This window comes from Gambusia affinis, linkage group LG03, assembly GCF_019740435.1.
Source record: "Gambusia affinis linkage group LG03, SWU_Gaff_1.0, whole genome shotgun sequence".
Taxonomy (NCBI): domain Eukaryota; kingdom Metazoa; phylum Chordata; class Actinopteri; order Cyprinodontiformes; family Poeciliidae; genus Gambusia; species Gambusia affinis.
The window spans coordinates 22,815,072-22,831,801 of record NC_057870.1 but is presented as its reverse complement, the minus strand read 5'-3'; the positions used below and the strand labels follow the sequence as shown (position 1 = coordinate 22,831,801).

The 16,730-nt window shown below is 38.4% G+C and overlaps 1 protein-coding gene across 3 annotated transcripts; it reads left to right on the top strand.

Moving 5' to 3' along the window:
- Nucleotides 1–1,472: 1,472 nt before the first annotated feature.
- LOC122828839 (zinc finger protein 462-like) lies at nt 1,473–16,239 on the top strand. 3 transcript variants are annotated; one of them, XM_044112791.1, is made up of 11 exons: nt 1,473–1,620; nt 1,950–2,000; nt 2,099–6,909; nt 7,583–7,872; nt 9,244–9,362; nt 10,139–10,258; nt 10,370–10,616; nt 11,694–11,836; nt 11,927–12,150; nt 13,109–14,255; nt 15,325–16,239. In XM_044112791.1, the coding sequence occupies exons 2-11, from the start codon at nt 1,991–1,993 to the stop codon at nt 15,453–15,455; spliced, it is 7,242 nt and encodes a 2,413-aa protein (XP_043968726.1). In that variant the 5' UTR covers nt 1,473–1,620; nt 1,950–1,990; the 3' UTR covers nt 15,456–16,239. The 3 variants fall into 3 exon arrangements, with proteins under 3 accessions (XP_043968726.1, XP_043968728.1, XP_043968727.1); XM_044112793.1 differs by having other exon boundaries at nt 1,485–1,620; nt 2,110–6,909; nt 15,325–16,004; XM_044112792.1 differs by having other exon boundaries at nt 1,485–1,620; nt 2,105–6,909; nt 15,325–16,004.
- Nucleotides 16,240–16,730: the final 491 nt, after the last annotated feature.

Here is a 16,730-nt window from a genome sequence, read left to right as displayed (position 1 = left end):
GAACGAATAACGTACGGCTTTAAACTCCAGGCAAAGCTGCTTATTTTGTCCCTGAAAGTTGACTAGGAGATCTAACCAAAAACTAAAACCAGAAATGAGGGTAATAATTACAATTTTATGTTGAATGTTTTTGCGCAAGGGGCTGCACAGTGGCGCAGTTGGTAGAGCTGTTGCCTTGCAGCAAGAAGGTCCTGGGTTCGATTCCTGGCCGGGGATCTTTCTGCATGGAGTTTGCATGTTCTCCCTGTGCATGCGTGGGTTCTCTCCGGGTTCTCCGGCTTCCTCCCACAGTCCAAAAACATGACTGTCAGGTTAACTGGTTTCTCTAAATTCTCCCTATGTGTGAGTGTGTGTGTGCATGGTTGTTTGTCTTGTGTGTCTTTGTGTTGCCCTGCGACAGACTGGCGACCTGTCCAGGGTGTACCCCGCCTCTCGCCCGGGACGCAGCTGGAGATAGGCACCAGCAACCCTCCCGACCCCATTTAGGGAAGAAGGGTGTAAAGAAAATGGATGGATGGATGTTTTTGCGCAAGTGAAGTGCAAAGAAGATTGCCTGTTTCCAGAATTTATTTAATTTTCTGACCACACCGTCTTACAGCATGTTACTCTCATAACATTTCCTTTATATCAAACGAATACTTTATTCTGGGACGTTTTACTTATCTACACTTTTTTCTTTAAATCAGACTTCTGGCTCTCTGTCTGCCTCTGTCTGCCTATTTGTGTGGAAACTTGCAAATATACCTAGCAGCCTTAAGTGTAATAAAGAAAATTTCAACTGAAAGTGTGAGCATATACCGATTTATGTATGTATGTATGTATGTATGTATGTATGTATGTATGTATGTATGTATGTATGTATGTATGTATGTATGTATGTATGTATGTATGTATGTATGTATGTATGTATGTATGTATGTATGTATGTATGTATGTATGTATGTATGTATGTATGTATGTATGTATTCATTTATTTATTGAGAAAACATCTCTGTTCACAAAAATAATGAAAAACAATATGGCAGTAAAGTATAATTATATACATTGGAGTAAAAACAACCAAACAAAAACAGACATTATGATAAGTTAAAAATATACAATGATTTACAACATTATTCTGTGTTTACAGCTTTTCTATTTGTGCTCTTTGCAGTAGTGGATAAATATTTGATGTCTTTAACAAAAACTGTATAAGTAAATAAATAAATATGGTCAAGAGGATAAAAAAAATTCACTTGTGAGTATAAAATTTGCCAAATATAATAATTAGATTAATTGCCAGTCTTCTGCCCGCATTTGTATTTTTTCCAAGAAAACCAAAAATAATATGCTTTGAAAAAATTTTGTATCAGCATTACAAATTATAAAGTTATCACAATTCTTCTTGTGATATAACTGAGGAATAAATGTCAGATTGTTTATTCTGAATATTTTTGGAGTGCACTCAATCCTCAAGGTGGCGGTAATGAGAATCGACCAGTTCGACTCTCGATCAACCGAGAAGAGGAAGAGAAAGAATCCGAGCAGGAGGAGGGAGGAAGGCCAGATTTACTCGCGGGAAAAATGGCGGAAACGTGTCTATTTGTGTTTTTCTGCTGCAGCGCCTCAAAACATTGACTTGTAAGCCTTTTTTCGTGTTTATCTTCATGTGTGAGTATAATATAGTTGCACCGCGAGTCACTACATGTCTATATCTGTACCCCTAAATGTTTTGGGGAGGTTTTGTTAGGGTTCTAGTAGTTTATGTGTCCTGTCTGCAGGACGTTCAGGACAGAAAAGTTAAATACAGAGGTGGGCTTATCAGCTGATTTTCTAAAGCACAAAAGGGAAAAAGTGGCGTCATTTTTAACCTTTAACTTTTGCAGTTTTCAACAAAATACAAATTAATCTATATGGTACATTTACTGCATTCTCATTAATGGAAACAATTTTATTTGTTAATCCTTCAGGTGTGCCGTAGTGGGTTTTTAACGGGAAGCAACTGAATGAAATGCAAAGTGGTATGTATTATCATGACAATCCACATTCTTTCTTTTGTAAACTTGTTTTAATTAAAGCCGTGTAGCTCCCCTTATATTTCCTCCCTTGTAATTTTTAGATCCAGTGCAGTTTTCCACCTTTGGACACATGGAGGAGACAGTTCCCCAAGAATGCCTGCCAAAGTCTTTCTGTTGCTCTAAATGCACCCTAATTTTCAAATCTAAGGTATATCTCTTCGAACATCTCAACAAGGTACATTGCTTGGACATAGATGTATGTCTGAGAGACGCCGGCTTAAAATATGCTGAGAGTAAAAAGGTCAACACAGAGAAGAGCAGAAGTGCAGGAAAGAGTTTTACGTGCAGGAACTGTGATTTTAAGACTTGCAGTCGAGACGTTTTAACGAAGCATGAGACACAGTGTGGGCAAACTGAAAGCCCCAACTTGAATGAAACTATTACGACACCTGTCACGACATCAAACCAACACGATGAAGCTGAAGAGGCATCCTCATCCAAGGATCTCAGAATATACAAGAGGCCATCATCGCAAACCATCACAAAGTATTTCACAGCAACATCTGGATCAAATGTAAAGCTCAAGTTAGCTAGTGATACAAAAAACCCTTTTAGTTTAGAGGAAACCCCTCAGATTGATGTATCTTTTCGACCGTCAGACGTTTTTAAACATGCTGACCATCTTTACCATTCTAAGCGAGGAGGATCCGATTCTCAAGCCGAACAAACAAATATGTTAAATAGCGAGGTTGGCAGAAAGACCAGTAATGAAAGCTTAAAAGCTCCAGCAAGTAAGAAACCCAAACTAGAAGAAGAAGCAACTGAAAATAAAACTAGCAAACCTTCAGGCAGTACACAGTTTTCATTTGAAGTCAGTGACGAAGAAGAGGAAAGGAAGGCCAAGCTTGTTGACAGAGACCCGCCGCACCCCAAAGTTTATTTCTGTAAGCACTGTGACTACAGCAATGTGAGCTCCGGGCTTGTGTCCTCTCATTATGCCAGCGATCACCCGTATGTCCGATGCAACGCTGGCTACATTCAGCAGTCGTCTGATCAGAGCGCGACCTTTCGCTGCCTTGAGTGCCCGGTTGAGTTTCCAAGCACTGTTGACCTAAAGTGGCACTACACAGAAAAACACCCAGAGACTCCAGATGTGTTCAAGATGAAGCTGAATGAACTCAAACTGGAGTTTAAATGTTTCACATGTACATTCACCTGCAGCGAAGTGAAGGACCTAAGACACCATTACAAGCAGAATCATCTGACTTGGGAAGTGGACAATTCTTTATTGTTCTGTCAATATTTAGTGAAGGAATGTCAGAAAACATGTGAACAAACATCCAGCTCGAAAAAGGCAGTGACGCTTTCTCCTGATAGAACCAGCACACTACATAAAGAGGTGGAAATTACGCTTTCACGCCACCCGCCAACCTCCACAGGGCCAGATGCAACGCTGTATAAATGCATTAAGTGTCAGTTTGAGCACAAGTCAGCTGTTGCTATGCAGGTTCACTACCAGAAAAAACACCCAGAAAAATTAGTTTCGTTAGATGAAATCAAACAATTTGCTCGTGAAATGACGCCTGAGAAAAAAAATTTACAGAAAGAAAAATCCACAGTACCAATAAAAGAGAAGGATACGACACCCAAAGTTTCCAAAGGTTCTCCAGAGCATTTGAAAATTGAAAATGTGAAATCTCTAGCAGATTATGCCACAAAAGGGAGCTCCCCCTCCAAACATATAAGAAAAACAACGGATGAAACAGCGTCTTCACAGAAAGTAAAACTCAAACCTGCACCGTCTCTGCCAAAGGATGGTAAATTGTCCCAATCAGAGCTTCCATCAAAAGCTACTCTGAAAACACCAGAGATTTCCATACCTAAAAGTGTGAAATCTTCAAAAAAAGAAAGCACAACCAAAATGTCACTTTCTAAACCTAACACGGAAACAACCAAGTCTAAATCTGACAAATTTTTATGTAGTTCACCGCTGAACATGCACTACTGTCAGTTTTGCAGCTATGCAAGTCCCCAAATCAGAAGTGTTATTGGTCATCATAATGCAAAACATGCTGCCCAAATGCTCTTGTCAAAAGAAGACATCATACAGTATAGTGCTGAGGTGATTGAAAATAAGAATCCAATCACTTTTAAAACAAGTAGTCACGTAAAAAACAGCAGCGAACCTAAAGCCCAGATTAGAAAAACTGAAGTCAGTGTGCATGTAGACCAGTTATACTTCTGCCATCTGTGCAATCTTGGAAATCCATCAACACAGGGAATCATTGCTCATCAAATCAAAGTCCACCAGTACAAACATTCCAGTCGGAAGAGTGTTCTTAAATATTCAGCTTTGGTCCGTGAGAAGATTGAAAAGAACGGGTTGTATTCTTCAAAATTACCTCTTCCGATAATAAAAGAAGAGGACAAGGAGATGTTCTTCTGCCACTATTGTAACTATAAACACAGATCGTTGACTGAAGTAGCACACCATTTCTCCAGAATACACTGCCAACCTTTTAATAAAACTGATATTCGTCAGTACACGTCAAAGGTTCTCGAACAGCTCCAGAAATCTCCTCTGAAGTCAGCTGCAAACCTAGAGAAACCGGAGGGCAAAAAAGAAGCGACAAACATGTCTTCCAAAACCTTTTCCAACTCGGTAATTAACCCCGAAACGCATAGAAGGCTTCCATGCAAATACTGCACATTTACTACTCAGTATGTGTTCCTTTTGATGTCACATATGAGGAAAATTCACTTTTCAAAACTCTCAGTTGCAGCCGTTCTAAGACTTTGTTTCCGTAAAGGAGCGTTAGAATCAGGCTATCACTGCGAGTGGTGTGTTTTCAGTCACAAAAAAGCAGAGGTGGTCCATAAACACTACCAGGACCGACATCCGGGCTGCAAGCAGATGAGCCTTGCAACTGTGAAGGCTCGGTTATTTGTCGGTATCAAAGAATTACATTCAAAAGAGGAGAAAACTGAACTAAAATCAGTCTCTCAAGGCCAGACTTCCCAAAGTTCACAAAAGGACCAAGATCGGCCTTACCATTGCACATTATGTACTTTCAAAAGTAACGCAAAGCGCTATCTTACACGCCACTGCAACAAGTTTCATCCTTTGCTGGTAAAAGATTCCACAAGTGACAAAGGGAAAAGAGAAAAAAGCGAATTGGATGACCTCAACGAAATGCCAGGATTGTTTGAATCTTTCCAAGTGCCTCTTGAAGACACAGATGAAGAAATTTCATCTTCCGATGTGATCAAGTGCCCTTCATGCCCAGCGACGTTCCACAGCAAGCGCGGTCTGAGCGTTCACACTGGAATAAAACACCTCAACAGCAGAAATGTGAAAAAACAACCCAAACAAATTGAAGGGCACATGCATGTCTACAAGTGTCCATATTGCAGCTATTTCAACACCAGTCATCAGGGAGTCCTCACTCATTGCCAGATGAGACATCCTGTCTCCACCTCCAGGGCGGACAGCCTTTATCTGGACATGGCACGTTTGTTGGATTGTGATGACTTCGCGAAAGGAAACGGTTCTGATGAAGTTTCAAAATTTAGTGGCTACATGTGTAAAACCTGCCCACAAATCTGTGCAACGCTGAATAAACTGAAAAGGCACCGCGAACAGGACCACAATGAGACCACGAGTGACATGCCCAAACCAGCTTCTTCTACACCAAAGCTGAGCCTTAGAATCAATCTAGCTAAACCCAATAGAACGCTTAAGTCCGTCTCCAAGACTTCGCTTCACACCAAGAAGGTCTACATCAAGATAAAGTGTCCACAGTGTCCTTATGTCTGCAGCACAAACCTTGGACTGAACAGCCACATGCTTAAGCAGCACAACAATGCGTCTCCAAAGGACGGCATACATAAATGCATGTTGTGCTCACAGACTTATCCTTTTAAAAGACGACTTGCAAAGCATTATGTAAGGACTCATGGAAAAGGTGCCTTTCAGAAATACTACATTCCACTTTACAAGCCATTTCAGAAAAAGAAAGAGTCGTCATCTCAGCAAGAGCAAAATAACTCAGAAAAACAGCTGATCTTTAAATGCCCCACTTGTCCATATGTGAATACCAGTTACCACGGGACTCTCACCCACTGCCAGATGAAGCACCCAAGTGTTACTGTGAGAGCAGATGAACTGGAAACAGGTGAAATACTCCTCTCCAACATTGTGAGGTGCTCAAAAGGCAAAGGCTCCTATAAAAGAGGGTATATGTGCAAAAGCTGTCCAGAAATTCATTCGTCAATCAAGAAACTAATAAACCACAGTAGAAATGAACATGGGAAGGCAGCCGTTTCTGAGCTTCTCTCTGAAGTAGAGAAGCCAGATGACAATGAAGATAAAGCAGAAGAAACATCTGTACAGCTTCAGAGGGAAGATGGAAAAGCAGCCCCCTTAAAGATAGTGCTGAAAAAAGACTCATCTTACAAGTGCGAGTTGTGTCCTTACTCAGCTTTAACACGAAAAAATCTCCAGTGTCATTACAAATATTTCCACAAACTGGATGCGCTTAGTACTTATAAGAAGTTGGAAAAGTACAACAAACGTAAGAACAACTTCCCCTTTAGATATATTGAGTTAAAAAAACAGCTAAATCTCATTTGCAAGAAATGCCCCAACTCTGTGTTTGCCTCGTCCCAGTTGCTGATTGAACATTATAACAATTTCCATCACTTGAGGAGCAAATCTGACTTTACGGTGGTTTCATTTGGAGTGAGAAAGAAAAGCACGGGGCTCTACAAGTGCAACTTCTGCAGAAAGAATCTGCATGGAATTAGATATCTCACCAGACACTTGGATCGCCACAGAGACCAGATGAAGGTTGAGGCCTCGCAAAAAAAACTTTGCTTTGCCAGTGGAACAGCAAATCCCCCGTCTCCTAAGGTAAGTTACTCTTCAACTCATTGCAAAAACACAAAATCTTACCAAGTATTTTCGGTCTAGTTTCCAGTAAAGACCCTGAAACGCCTCCCTAAGAAAACTGTTTCGACCCAAGAGTTGTTGTAGCGCTACATACAGCGGACCGATCTATAACCTTATTCCATTTATTTGTTTGTTTATTTATCTATCTATTTATTTATTCTGAACATCCCAGTTCTGTTTTTCCAAGAGTTGCTATTTTTTTTTTTTTTGCTGTTCTTTGTTTGTGCACAATGGCATAAAAAAAGAAATTCTGATTCAAATATCTTACTACACTTGAAATGAGACAAAACTAACTCACAAGTCACTTTTCTGCAAGAAATAGTAGCTTGTTTTAAGTAAAAAAAGTTCCCTAATAATTGTGAAAACTTACTATTTGCATTGGCAGATTATTGGGAAAAATGTCTTGTTTTCAAGTGAAATAAGTATTTTTTTACGAAATATTGAGTTAAAACAAGCTCTTATTATATTACTGAAAAGTCACTTGTAAGTTAGTTTTGTCTAATTTCAAGAGTACTTAGACATTTCCAGTAGAAACTAGTCCAGAAATACTTTTTTATTTTTGCTCTGCTCTTCATCTTTTACCACATCTTCCAGCTGCAGTTGCAAGTTTAATTTCTGCGATTTTAATTCTCAGGAGTCTCAGGAAAAAAAAAATCTCCCCACATTTGAAACTATCGTGGAGCTCAGCCACTGGACGGGTGCACCGGTAGAGGTCGTGACCCTTCCTTCCAGTCCTCCACCATCATCGTCAAAAGTCCCAGATGTCGATCCAGAGGCTGAAGCACAAGAGGCCGGACACCCCTGCAAACGGTGCCAGCGGACGTTCATGTCGCTCAAAGGTCTGCGGTCACATGAGCGGAGTCACGCAGCCCTGGGAGCCATTAAGAAACTGGACAATCTGATCAACACAGAGTTCAAAAACAAGTAAGGAAAACTTATCATTTAACGTTTAGGATTTTTTATTGTTTTTACTTAATTTTTTTGATTTTCCCATGGTGGAAACAAAAACACAATCAACGCTGTTAAGCTCCGGGTGTTCTGTGGCGGCGCAGGTGTTGGGCACGGCCCATATGTGGAGGCCTTGGTCCTCGATGCGACCGTCGCGGGTTCGGTTCCCGGCCTGGTGACCTTTGCCGCGTGTTTTTCCCTTCTCTCTTTGCCCACTTTCCTGTCAATTAACTATCAAATAAAGGCCACTAGAGCCAACAAAATCTTTAAAAAAAAAAAAAAAAACCACTGTTAAGCTCTAAATAAATCTGAAAAAGATCAACAAATGTTTCATCTCCTGTTTTTCTTTTTAACATGTACATATTTTTTAGTGAAAGTAATCAGAAAACAGAAAGGGAACATTAACATGTAGCCACATTTAGCACTGCAAAAACACAAAATCTTATCAAGTATGTTTTGTTCAGTTTTTAGAACAAATATCTTAGAACACTTGAAATAAAACAAAACTAACTTACAAGTAATTTCTCAGTAAGATATATTAGCTTGTTGTAAGTAAATCCTTAATATTGATGAAAATGTTCTTGTTCTATTTGCAGAGTGTTTCACTTCTAGAAAGACATTTTCTCATAAGTTAATTTATTTGCCAATGAAATTGGTGCTTTTTCATCAATAATAAGTCCTTTACTTAAAACAACCCTCTATATCTTGATAAGTTAGTCTTAACTTCATTTGTCTTATTTCAAATGTTAATATATTTGCACTAGAAACTAGACCAGAATTACTTTTTTGTATTTTTTGCAGTGGAGTAACATTTTTATACTTTAGCTAGTTCCTCATTTACTTCAAAGAAAATTGGATTTAAGTTTTCTGGCATATTTGTCCCACCTCTCCCAGTATTGAACAAATCTGCAGATTTACAGAAAATATAAAGTTTTTCCATCCTATAAATAACCACGGTCATGTCTTTCCATTTCTTAATTACCTCTTTCCAGTAATTCAGAACCTTCTGACAAACCTAAAATGTGATGATAATTCTTATAACCATATGTTCTGATGATCAGCAGTTCTTCTTGAATAACACACACTTTGTGTTTATTTTCAAATAAAAGGCTATACTAAAAATGTACATTTTTGTGCAGTAAAACCTGTTTTAATTTTTTTAACAGTAGTGAGAAAATAACATCATGCTTAGCATATGAATTTATAAACATACACAAGACATTTTTTGAGAGGTGCATTGATAAATTTGACTGATTTCCTTAATTTTGAATGGTTGGCGATATTTACTGGTCAAACTAATTTTGCACTTATTTTCTTAATAAGTGTGTGTTTTTCTTCTCCCACCAGCATCAAAAAGTACCTCCTCCATAAACCTGAGACTCTGAAGCCTTACCGCTGCGGCTGCTGTGCTTACCGGACGAATTTCATGGTACTTTGGCAAAGTCATTTTCTGAAAAACCATCAAGGTCAGAATCTACCCAATATTTCCACTTTGATTTGTTTTTTATTAAATAAGGTATTTCACTGCAACTAAATCAGCAGTTTTTTTCCAGCAGTATTTCACACACAGGAGAAGAGAATACCTTTAGACATAAATTACACTACAAAAACATAAATTCTTACCCAGTATTTATGGTCTGGTTTCTATTGCAAATATCTGAATACACTTCAAATAAGACAAAACTTACTTACAAGTAACGTTAGCCAAAATATCAGTTCAATCAAATTTGTCTGCAACAACGCATTTTTACAAGCCAACTTTGCGGTATTGTAACTCCACAATACTTTGTGGCATCTAAACATTTCCAACAGTTTCTGAAAGGGGAGACATTGCACTTTCCAGTCAATATTGATTTATTACGATAATTTCTCTCCCGCCATTGCAGGAAATGTTTTTTTCTTTATTTTAATCCGATGAAACACTCTTTTAATTGTAAGTAATTGCTAGATATTGAAGGTTCCAGTTGTCATAGAGAAATTCGCAAAATTATTTACGCTCAGGACATTTAAAGAGCTTTGAACAATTAAAATAAGCAAAAATATCCAGGCGGAGATTTGAGACTTACTCGGTTTTTAACAGAGTCAAGTTACAAAAGAAATTCTAAAAAGTGTTCTTGCCAGGTTTTCTGGCATTTAGCAAATAGAAATAATTTAACTTTAACTTCAGACAGTGAGAAAAAAATGTTTGTCTTTTGATTCAGTGTATCTAAATATCTGGTTTTTCCTGTTTCCAAATTCACAGACATCATTGAGCAGGAAATCATCGAAACGAGCACTAAGGATGAGGAAATTTCTCAAAGTTCAGACAAGGAAGTTCTGAACAACTTGCCTGAACTCGATGAAGAACCAGAGGATGTAGAAGGCAAGTTATTCACTTTAAATCTGATTTAACTTATATAATCTGTCAGAATTACTCTTTTTCTTTTCTTTTTTATAATTGCTGAAGTGGTAACACAGTTGGACTTTTTGACAGAATCCACAGAGTCGTATTCGGAGCCTCCAAATGTTCAGCGGCAGTTGACCCACTACAGCCTGATGGCACAAAATGTGGACAAAACTAACATGAATTTGCATGAACTCAGTTTGTCTGAGGGAAACCTTCAGTGTGAGATGTGCAACTTCAACACAGAGCACCTGTCGAGCATCCGGCGGCACTACGCTAACCGGCACGGGAAGAAAATCCTAAGGTGCAAAGACTGCGAGTTTTACACGGGTTTAAGGTAAGCTGCAGTCAAATGTGGCATCAATTAAGTAACATTTAGATCAGTCCTTTTCAAACTGTGATCCGTGGACGCCCTCTAGTGGTTCGCGGGTTACTGCATGTAAACGACCGTTAATTTGCCGTGAGGTCCGCTCGAAGTGCGACGCTACCGCTAGCTTACCGATGACTTTGGTTAAAAATAGTAATGGATAAGTGGCTTAAAAGAAAAACTGAAGATACCATGGAAAGAAAACAACTCCAAGATTACTTATATGATCAGAGAAGGCCAGGTTCTACCTGCTGGGGTGTGTCGTTTAGGAGAAATGTTTCTTTTCAACGCCTCTAAGCCGTGAACGGACTCGAGTCTCAGTTAGTGAGAACTGTTCTTTGTTTTATACGATTTTCCTCTACTGACATATCAACAGTTACTGTTGATATGTCAGTAGAGGAAAATCGTTAATTGTTATTTTGCTGGAGGATACATTGTCCCAGAGATAACAAACGATAATGTTGTTTTGAGACCGTTTTCAACTAGTATAATGGGAATGCCAAAAGAATGCAAGAACACATGAAAACAACAGAAATATCAAATAAAATAAATTATGAAGTCTCTGTAAACAAAATTGTCCTCAAAGAAAAAGGCTATTGAAACCAAAACACCAATTGAAGACTTTATCACCAGGTTTTGGTAGAAAGAGAGATAAAGAGAAAGTGATAAATCATGCCAATGGAAATTATTGAGCTTGTTTTAAGTTATCATATGATAAATTGATTTATTGGTTATTGTGACAGGCCTACTCATTTTCATTTAATTGATAGCTGGATAGCAAAAGATCCTTAGTAGGAAATTCCTCTTACAGAATGTGAAGCTAAAACTACGCCACTTGAAGAATTTTTGGTGAAAAATATTTACTAACAAAGGGATTCTTTATTTTAAATCCAAAAAAATATCAATTTTTAGTCCAGTTTTGACTTTCTTACTGCTCTCAGTGTGTTCTTTAAGCAAACAGTCTTTTGTTGAGTTTGTATACTCAAGTTAATGATTAACCAGTTACTGTTATCTGATTAATTGTTCGCATTTTTACATGTTAAAAAGGAAAAACATGGAGATGCATATAGAGACGGGCCACTCCACCTGCCAATCCAAGCCAACTTATCTGAAGGACCTTCGCTGCCCGTTCTGCCTCTACCAGACCAAGAACAAGAACAACATGATCGACCACATCGTCTTGCATCGAGGTGCGCCAAATTTTCTACGAGATTCCCGCCCTCTGATGTGTCGTTTTATTTTCAACCCCGCTTCTTGTTTGTTTTTTTGCTTCATTTCAGAGGAGCGTGTCATGCCCATAGAAGTTCGCCGCCCAAAACTTTCCCGATACCTGCAAGGCATCGTCTTTCGCTGTCACAAATGCACTTTCAGCAGCGGTAGCGCTGAAAACCTGCGCTTGCACATGATGAGGCACGACGACGTCAAACCTTACAAGTGTCGACTCTGCTACTTTGACTGCACTCGACTCACAGACCTGGAGGCACACCTGAGTGATAAGCATCAGGTGAGGAGGCGTCTTCTCTGCATCACTGACATTCCTTGAAGTCTATTTGCTCAGCCAGCTGTCCGCTGTGAAAGGAAAAGTTTGTGTTGGACAGATTTTAGTTTTTATTGTGGCTTTTGGTTGGAATTGAACTGGTTTTAACCTCAAAACTTAAAATGATAAAGCCAGTGCTTGAGAACTCTCCAGCTGATGGATAATTAAAATAAATATTCTATAATAATACTTTCAGAGATCAGTAATTGTTTCTTTAAATCACATTTTGTTATTCCTGAAACATTTAAGGATTCGTTTTAGATATGCAGCTATTTCCATCAATACTGGAAACAAATTGCAGAAATAAAAGTCTCGAAAAATCCATCCATCATCTATCTATCCATTTTCCTATCCATCCATCCACCAATTTGCCCATCCATCTGATCATCCATCCATTCATCATTTATCTTTGAATATCCATCCATCCGTCTGATCATCCATCCATCCATCTGTTCATCCATCCATTCATCATTTATCTTTGACTATCCATCCATCCATCCATCTGATCATCCATCCATCCATCATCTATCTATTCGCCTTCCTATCCATCCAGCCACTAATTTGCCCTTCCATCCGATCATCCATCCATCCATTCATCATTTATCTGTCCATTTGACTATCTGTCCATTCATCCATCCATCCATCCGTCTGATCATCCATCCATCCATCTGTTCATCCATCCATTCATCATTTATCTTTGACTATCCATCCATCCATCTGATCATCCATCCATCCATCATCTATCTATTCGCCTTCCTATCCATCCAGCCACTAATTTGCCCTTCCATCCGATCATCCATCCATCCATTCATCATTTATCTGTCCATTTGACTATCTGTCCATTCATCCACCAGTTTGCCCATCCATCCATCATATCTGCATACTCATGAAGTCTTCTGGATTAATATTTAAATATTTTCTGCAGGTTTTAAGAAACCATGAGCTCGTGGGTCAGGTGAGCCTGGATCAGCTGGAAGCAAGGACGGGTTCCCGACCCGAAGCCAACATTAGTCACGGCTCCGACAGCGACGAGCTGGAAGCCGAGGAATTTACCCCTGACCGTGACGACATTCCACAAACTGACAGCATTCCAGATTATCACTCCACAGAGAACATGATGTTTCCAATGAAGGAAGAACATGAACCTGAGGAGCAGGAGGAAAATGGAAAAACACCTGCCAACAGTTCTGGTTCTGACATTATTCAGCAAAACACTTCCGTCCTGCAAAGACACGAGCAGGACACACAAGCACGAGACCAGAATGTAGCCTTCCATCAACCTGCAAAAGAGCAGCATGAAAAAAATACTGAACCAAAGGCTGAAGATTGCAGTGATGCAGATATTAAATACAACGATTGCAGGAAGAACCAAACCACACTGACTGACAGACAGGATGAAAAAGTTGCACGGAGGAGTTTGACATCTGGTAAAATAACCGATGCAAAGGCCGATGGGCTGCATTTTACGGAGAATCACTGTAAATCCCAGAGCATCGAGGCGATGGTAGAAGATGACATTGTGTGTCACGTCCTGCGGCTGGACGAAGACGGGAGCCTGCACAAACCGCACAAGAGGGCAGGTCAGGAGAGAACCGTTAAAATGGAACAAACGACAGAGGGGAATGGAGCAGACAACGAGATAAACGATAAAGTTTGCAGCACATCTTTGGCTCAGAACCTCAAAATTCAAGACATTATTGTAAATCCAGCCACAACAAAAATGAATTCTCCACAGGGAAACACGTCAAAGCTTCGAGAGGGTTTCAGGTTTGAGCCGCATTTACTGACACTTTCCCCCAGTCAAACTCGACTCAAACTGGCCCACAGGGGGAGTTTGGGCAGCTTGATGGTGAACTTTAAACGGGAGCAAAGCCAGAGTCCAAAAATCATTAAGGATGACTCTGAACCGAACAGAGAAAAAGCAGTACTTGAGGAGTGTGCGAAGGAAGAGCCACGCCATCTCGAACAATGTGAGGAGGAAAAGGAGGATGAGCAAATGGAGAAGACGGACGGAGAAGTTGAAGTTAAGAAAAACGAGTGCAAGGTTCAGGTTTCCCCACATCTTCATGATGGTAGGATTGTTTTTCTTATGTTTTGTACATCCCCCAGAATGCTGTGCGATCTGGGTTGGAGTTCAGTGAAATTATTGAATATTCTATCAGATGTGTTATCTGTTGATATTGATCACGTGTCAATCTGTTATTGATTTATTGTCCAGCTCTGGTGGGAAGGTAAATGTTGCCCTAATGGGTCCTTAGTACTCAGTGTATTTGTAGTTTTTTATTTTTTTTTTTCCCCCACCAGGGGGTCTTTTTGTGGGCTCTAGTGTCCCTTATACCACAATCGAACCCGCGACGGCCGCGTCGAGGACTGAAGGCCTCCAAACGTGGGGCGCGCTACCCTCTACGCCACCGGAGCACGCCCCAATTTGTAGTTTTTTGTTGGTTTCCTGCCCATCCAACCCCAACCACAAAGTTTTCAAACGATTAGAATCTTATCTGCACTTACATATACACATACAAATACAAACTGTATATGTATGTATCATTTAATACACAGAACTGTCATTCGTGGATAAATATAGACAATATTACAATTTTCTTCTTAGGAAATTTGTATCTATTATTAGAGCAGTAATAATAGTCTTACAGGGTTAATGAAAATATTAAAAGTAAATTGGTTACTTTCATATCTGTCCACTTGAAGCCATGTTTTGTGAATATGATGTTTCCCATATTCATGTCATGTTATGACTTTGTTCTCGTATTATGTTTATTCTCTAGATATTATAGCCTTATTCTTGTAATATCGTGACTTTATTCTCTTATTATTTCAACTTTATTATTGTAATTTGACTTTTTTGCTGTAATAGTATGACTTTGTTGTCATACAACTTTATTCTCGCAATATTGACTTCACTCTAAATATGATGACTTCGTTCTCATTCGACTTTATTTTCTTAATATTATGGCTTTGCTTCAGAAATAATATTATTCTCATATTAGTACAGTTTTAGTCTGATAATTTTTATTTTTTATTTATTCTTATAGAAGTAATACTCTGGACATTTTTAATATCATGAGAGGATGTTAACATTCAAAAGGTAACTTATATAGTAATGATTAACCTCTTGTTTTTTAGATGCATTCGCCCCCATGGATGGAGCTTTTGACCTTCTGCATGACGAGAAACCGTTTACTTGTGAGCTATGTGGACGAAATCTCACGAACGTCTCTGAGCTGAATCGCCACATCTTACGTCATGGAGTATAAAGTTTCCCCATTGTGTTCTCTGATATAAGTATTTCACTGTTCTCTTTCTTCTCAAACTGTTCCCACTGTTATGATTATTCAGCTCCTTTTTTTTAGATTTTTAATCCTTTTCTAATTAAATGTTTTTTTTAATACAACTGCTGTTTTATACATCAACAGTAAGCAAATAAACTTTAGAATAGGAGGATGACAGTATTGTATGTGACCTGTCTTGAAAGGTTAAAGTCAAAATAGTTTTCTATTCTTTAAAAATGTTACTATTCATTTATGTTTTAACTGCAGTTCCAGGAAAGTTATTACCCCGATGCTGTTGCTGTAAAATATGCAGACACTAACACTGTGAACCGTGCTTGAATTCAAAACTTTACCTTTATGCTAGATTGTAGGTCGTGCCTCTGCTTCCATAAGGCACTTTTGCTTTTTTGAATTTTATTAAGGTTAACTATTTGGTTCTATTTTTATTTCAGTAAACCTTTAGATTTAAGCATTTTGTTTGCATTTCAATAGTTATTAAATTAATTTCTCCCACTTGCATTGTACTTTAAACTAATAAAATGAAAGTGAAGACTGCAATTCTTGCTTGAGATTAGCTTCAGAAGTAAAACTATTGTATAGATTCATTACACACAATGGCATTTCATGTTTTAATTTTAATTTTAACATGTTGAGTCGTAAATTGACAAACAATTGTCCAAATATGGTAACTTGTGTGCTAATCAGAGGTGGGTAGAGTACACAAAAATTGCACTGAAGTAAAAATTGTATGACTACAACATATTTTTACTCAAATAAAAAGTAGCCATAGAAGAAATTAAGAGTAAAAAAGTATTTGGTAAAGAAGCAACTTCAGTAACAGATTAAAAAATTGTTTGATATTTAAAAATTAGATCATCAGATGAATAAAAATATTACGTTATGCTTATATTTCGGCATTTTACAGATAAAAATAATTCAGAGAAGTAACTAAATGCAACTACTGCTCAACTATATTAGCATAATCCTCTAAGTATGATCATATCTGCCCGACCTTGATGTAAAATTATTTTTGTCAAAATTGGAAACGAAATGACTCTTAGCCACAGAAAAGTGCCTATAAATACATAAATATGCAAATAATATATTGCTAAATACATATAATTTAGTATTTTCAGACGATATTTCACTGTTGCGTCTGTGCAACAATAAAATAAGTCATGTCTGACGGTTATTTTATTCTAACAAATTCGATGTGTAAAATTATACAAAACTGTTCATGCTAATATTTGAAACCAAAAT

Excerpts from the sequence above, each read along its gene's own strand:
- LOC122828839 (XM_044112791.1), top strand. Across the intron at positions 7,873-9,243 it reads AACACAGAGTTCAAAAACAA|CATCAAAAAGTACCTCCTCC; the intron begins GTAAGGAAAACT and ends TTCTCCCACCAG. Across the intron at positions 9,363-10,138 it reads TTTTCTGAAAAACCATCAAG|ACATCATTGAGCAGGAAATC; the intron begins GTCAGAATCTAC and ends CCAAATTCACAG.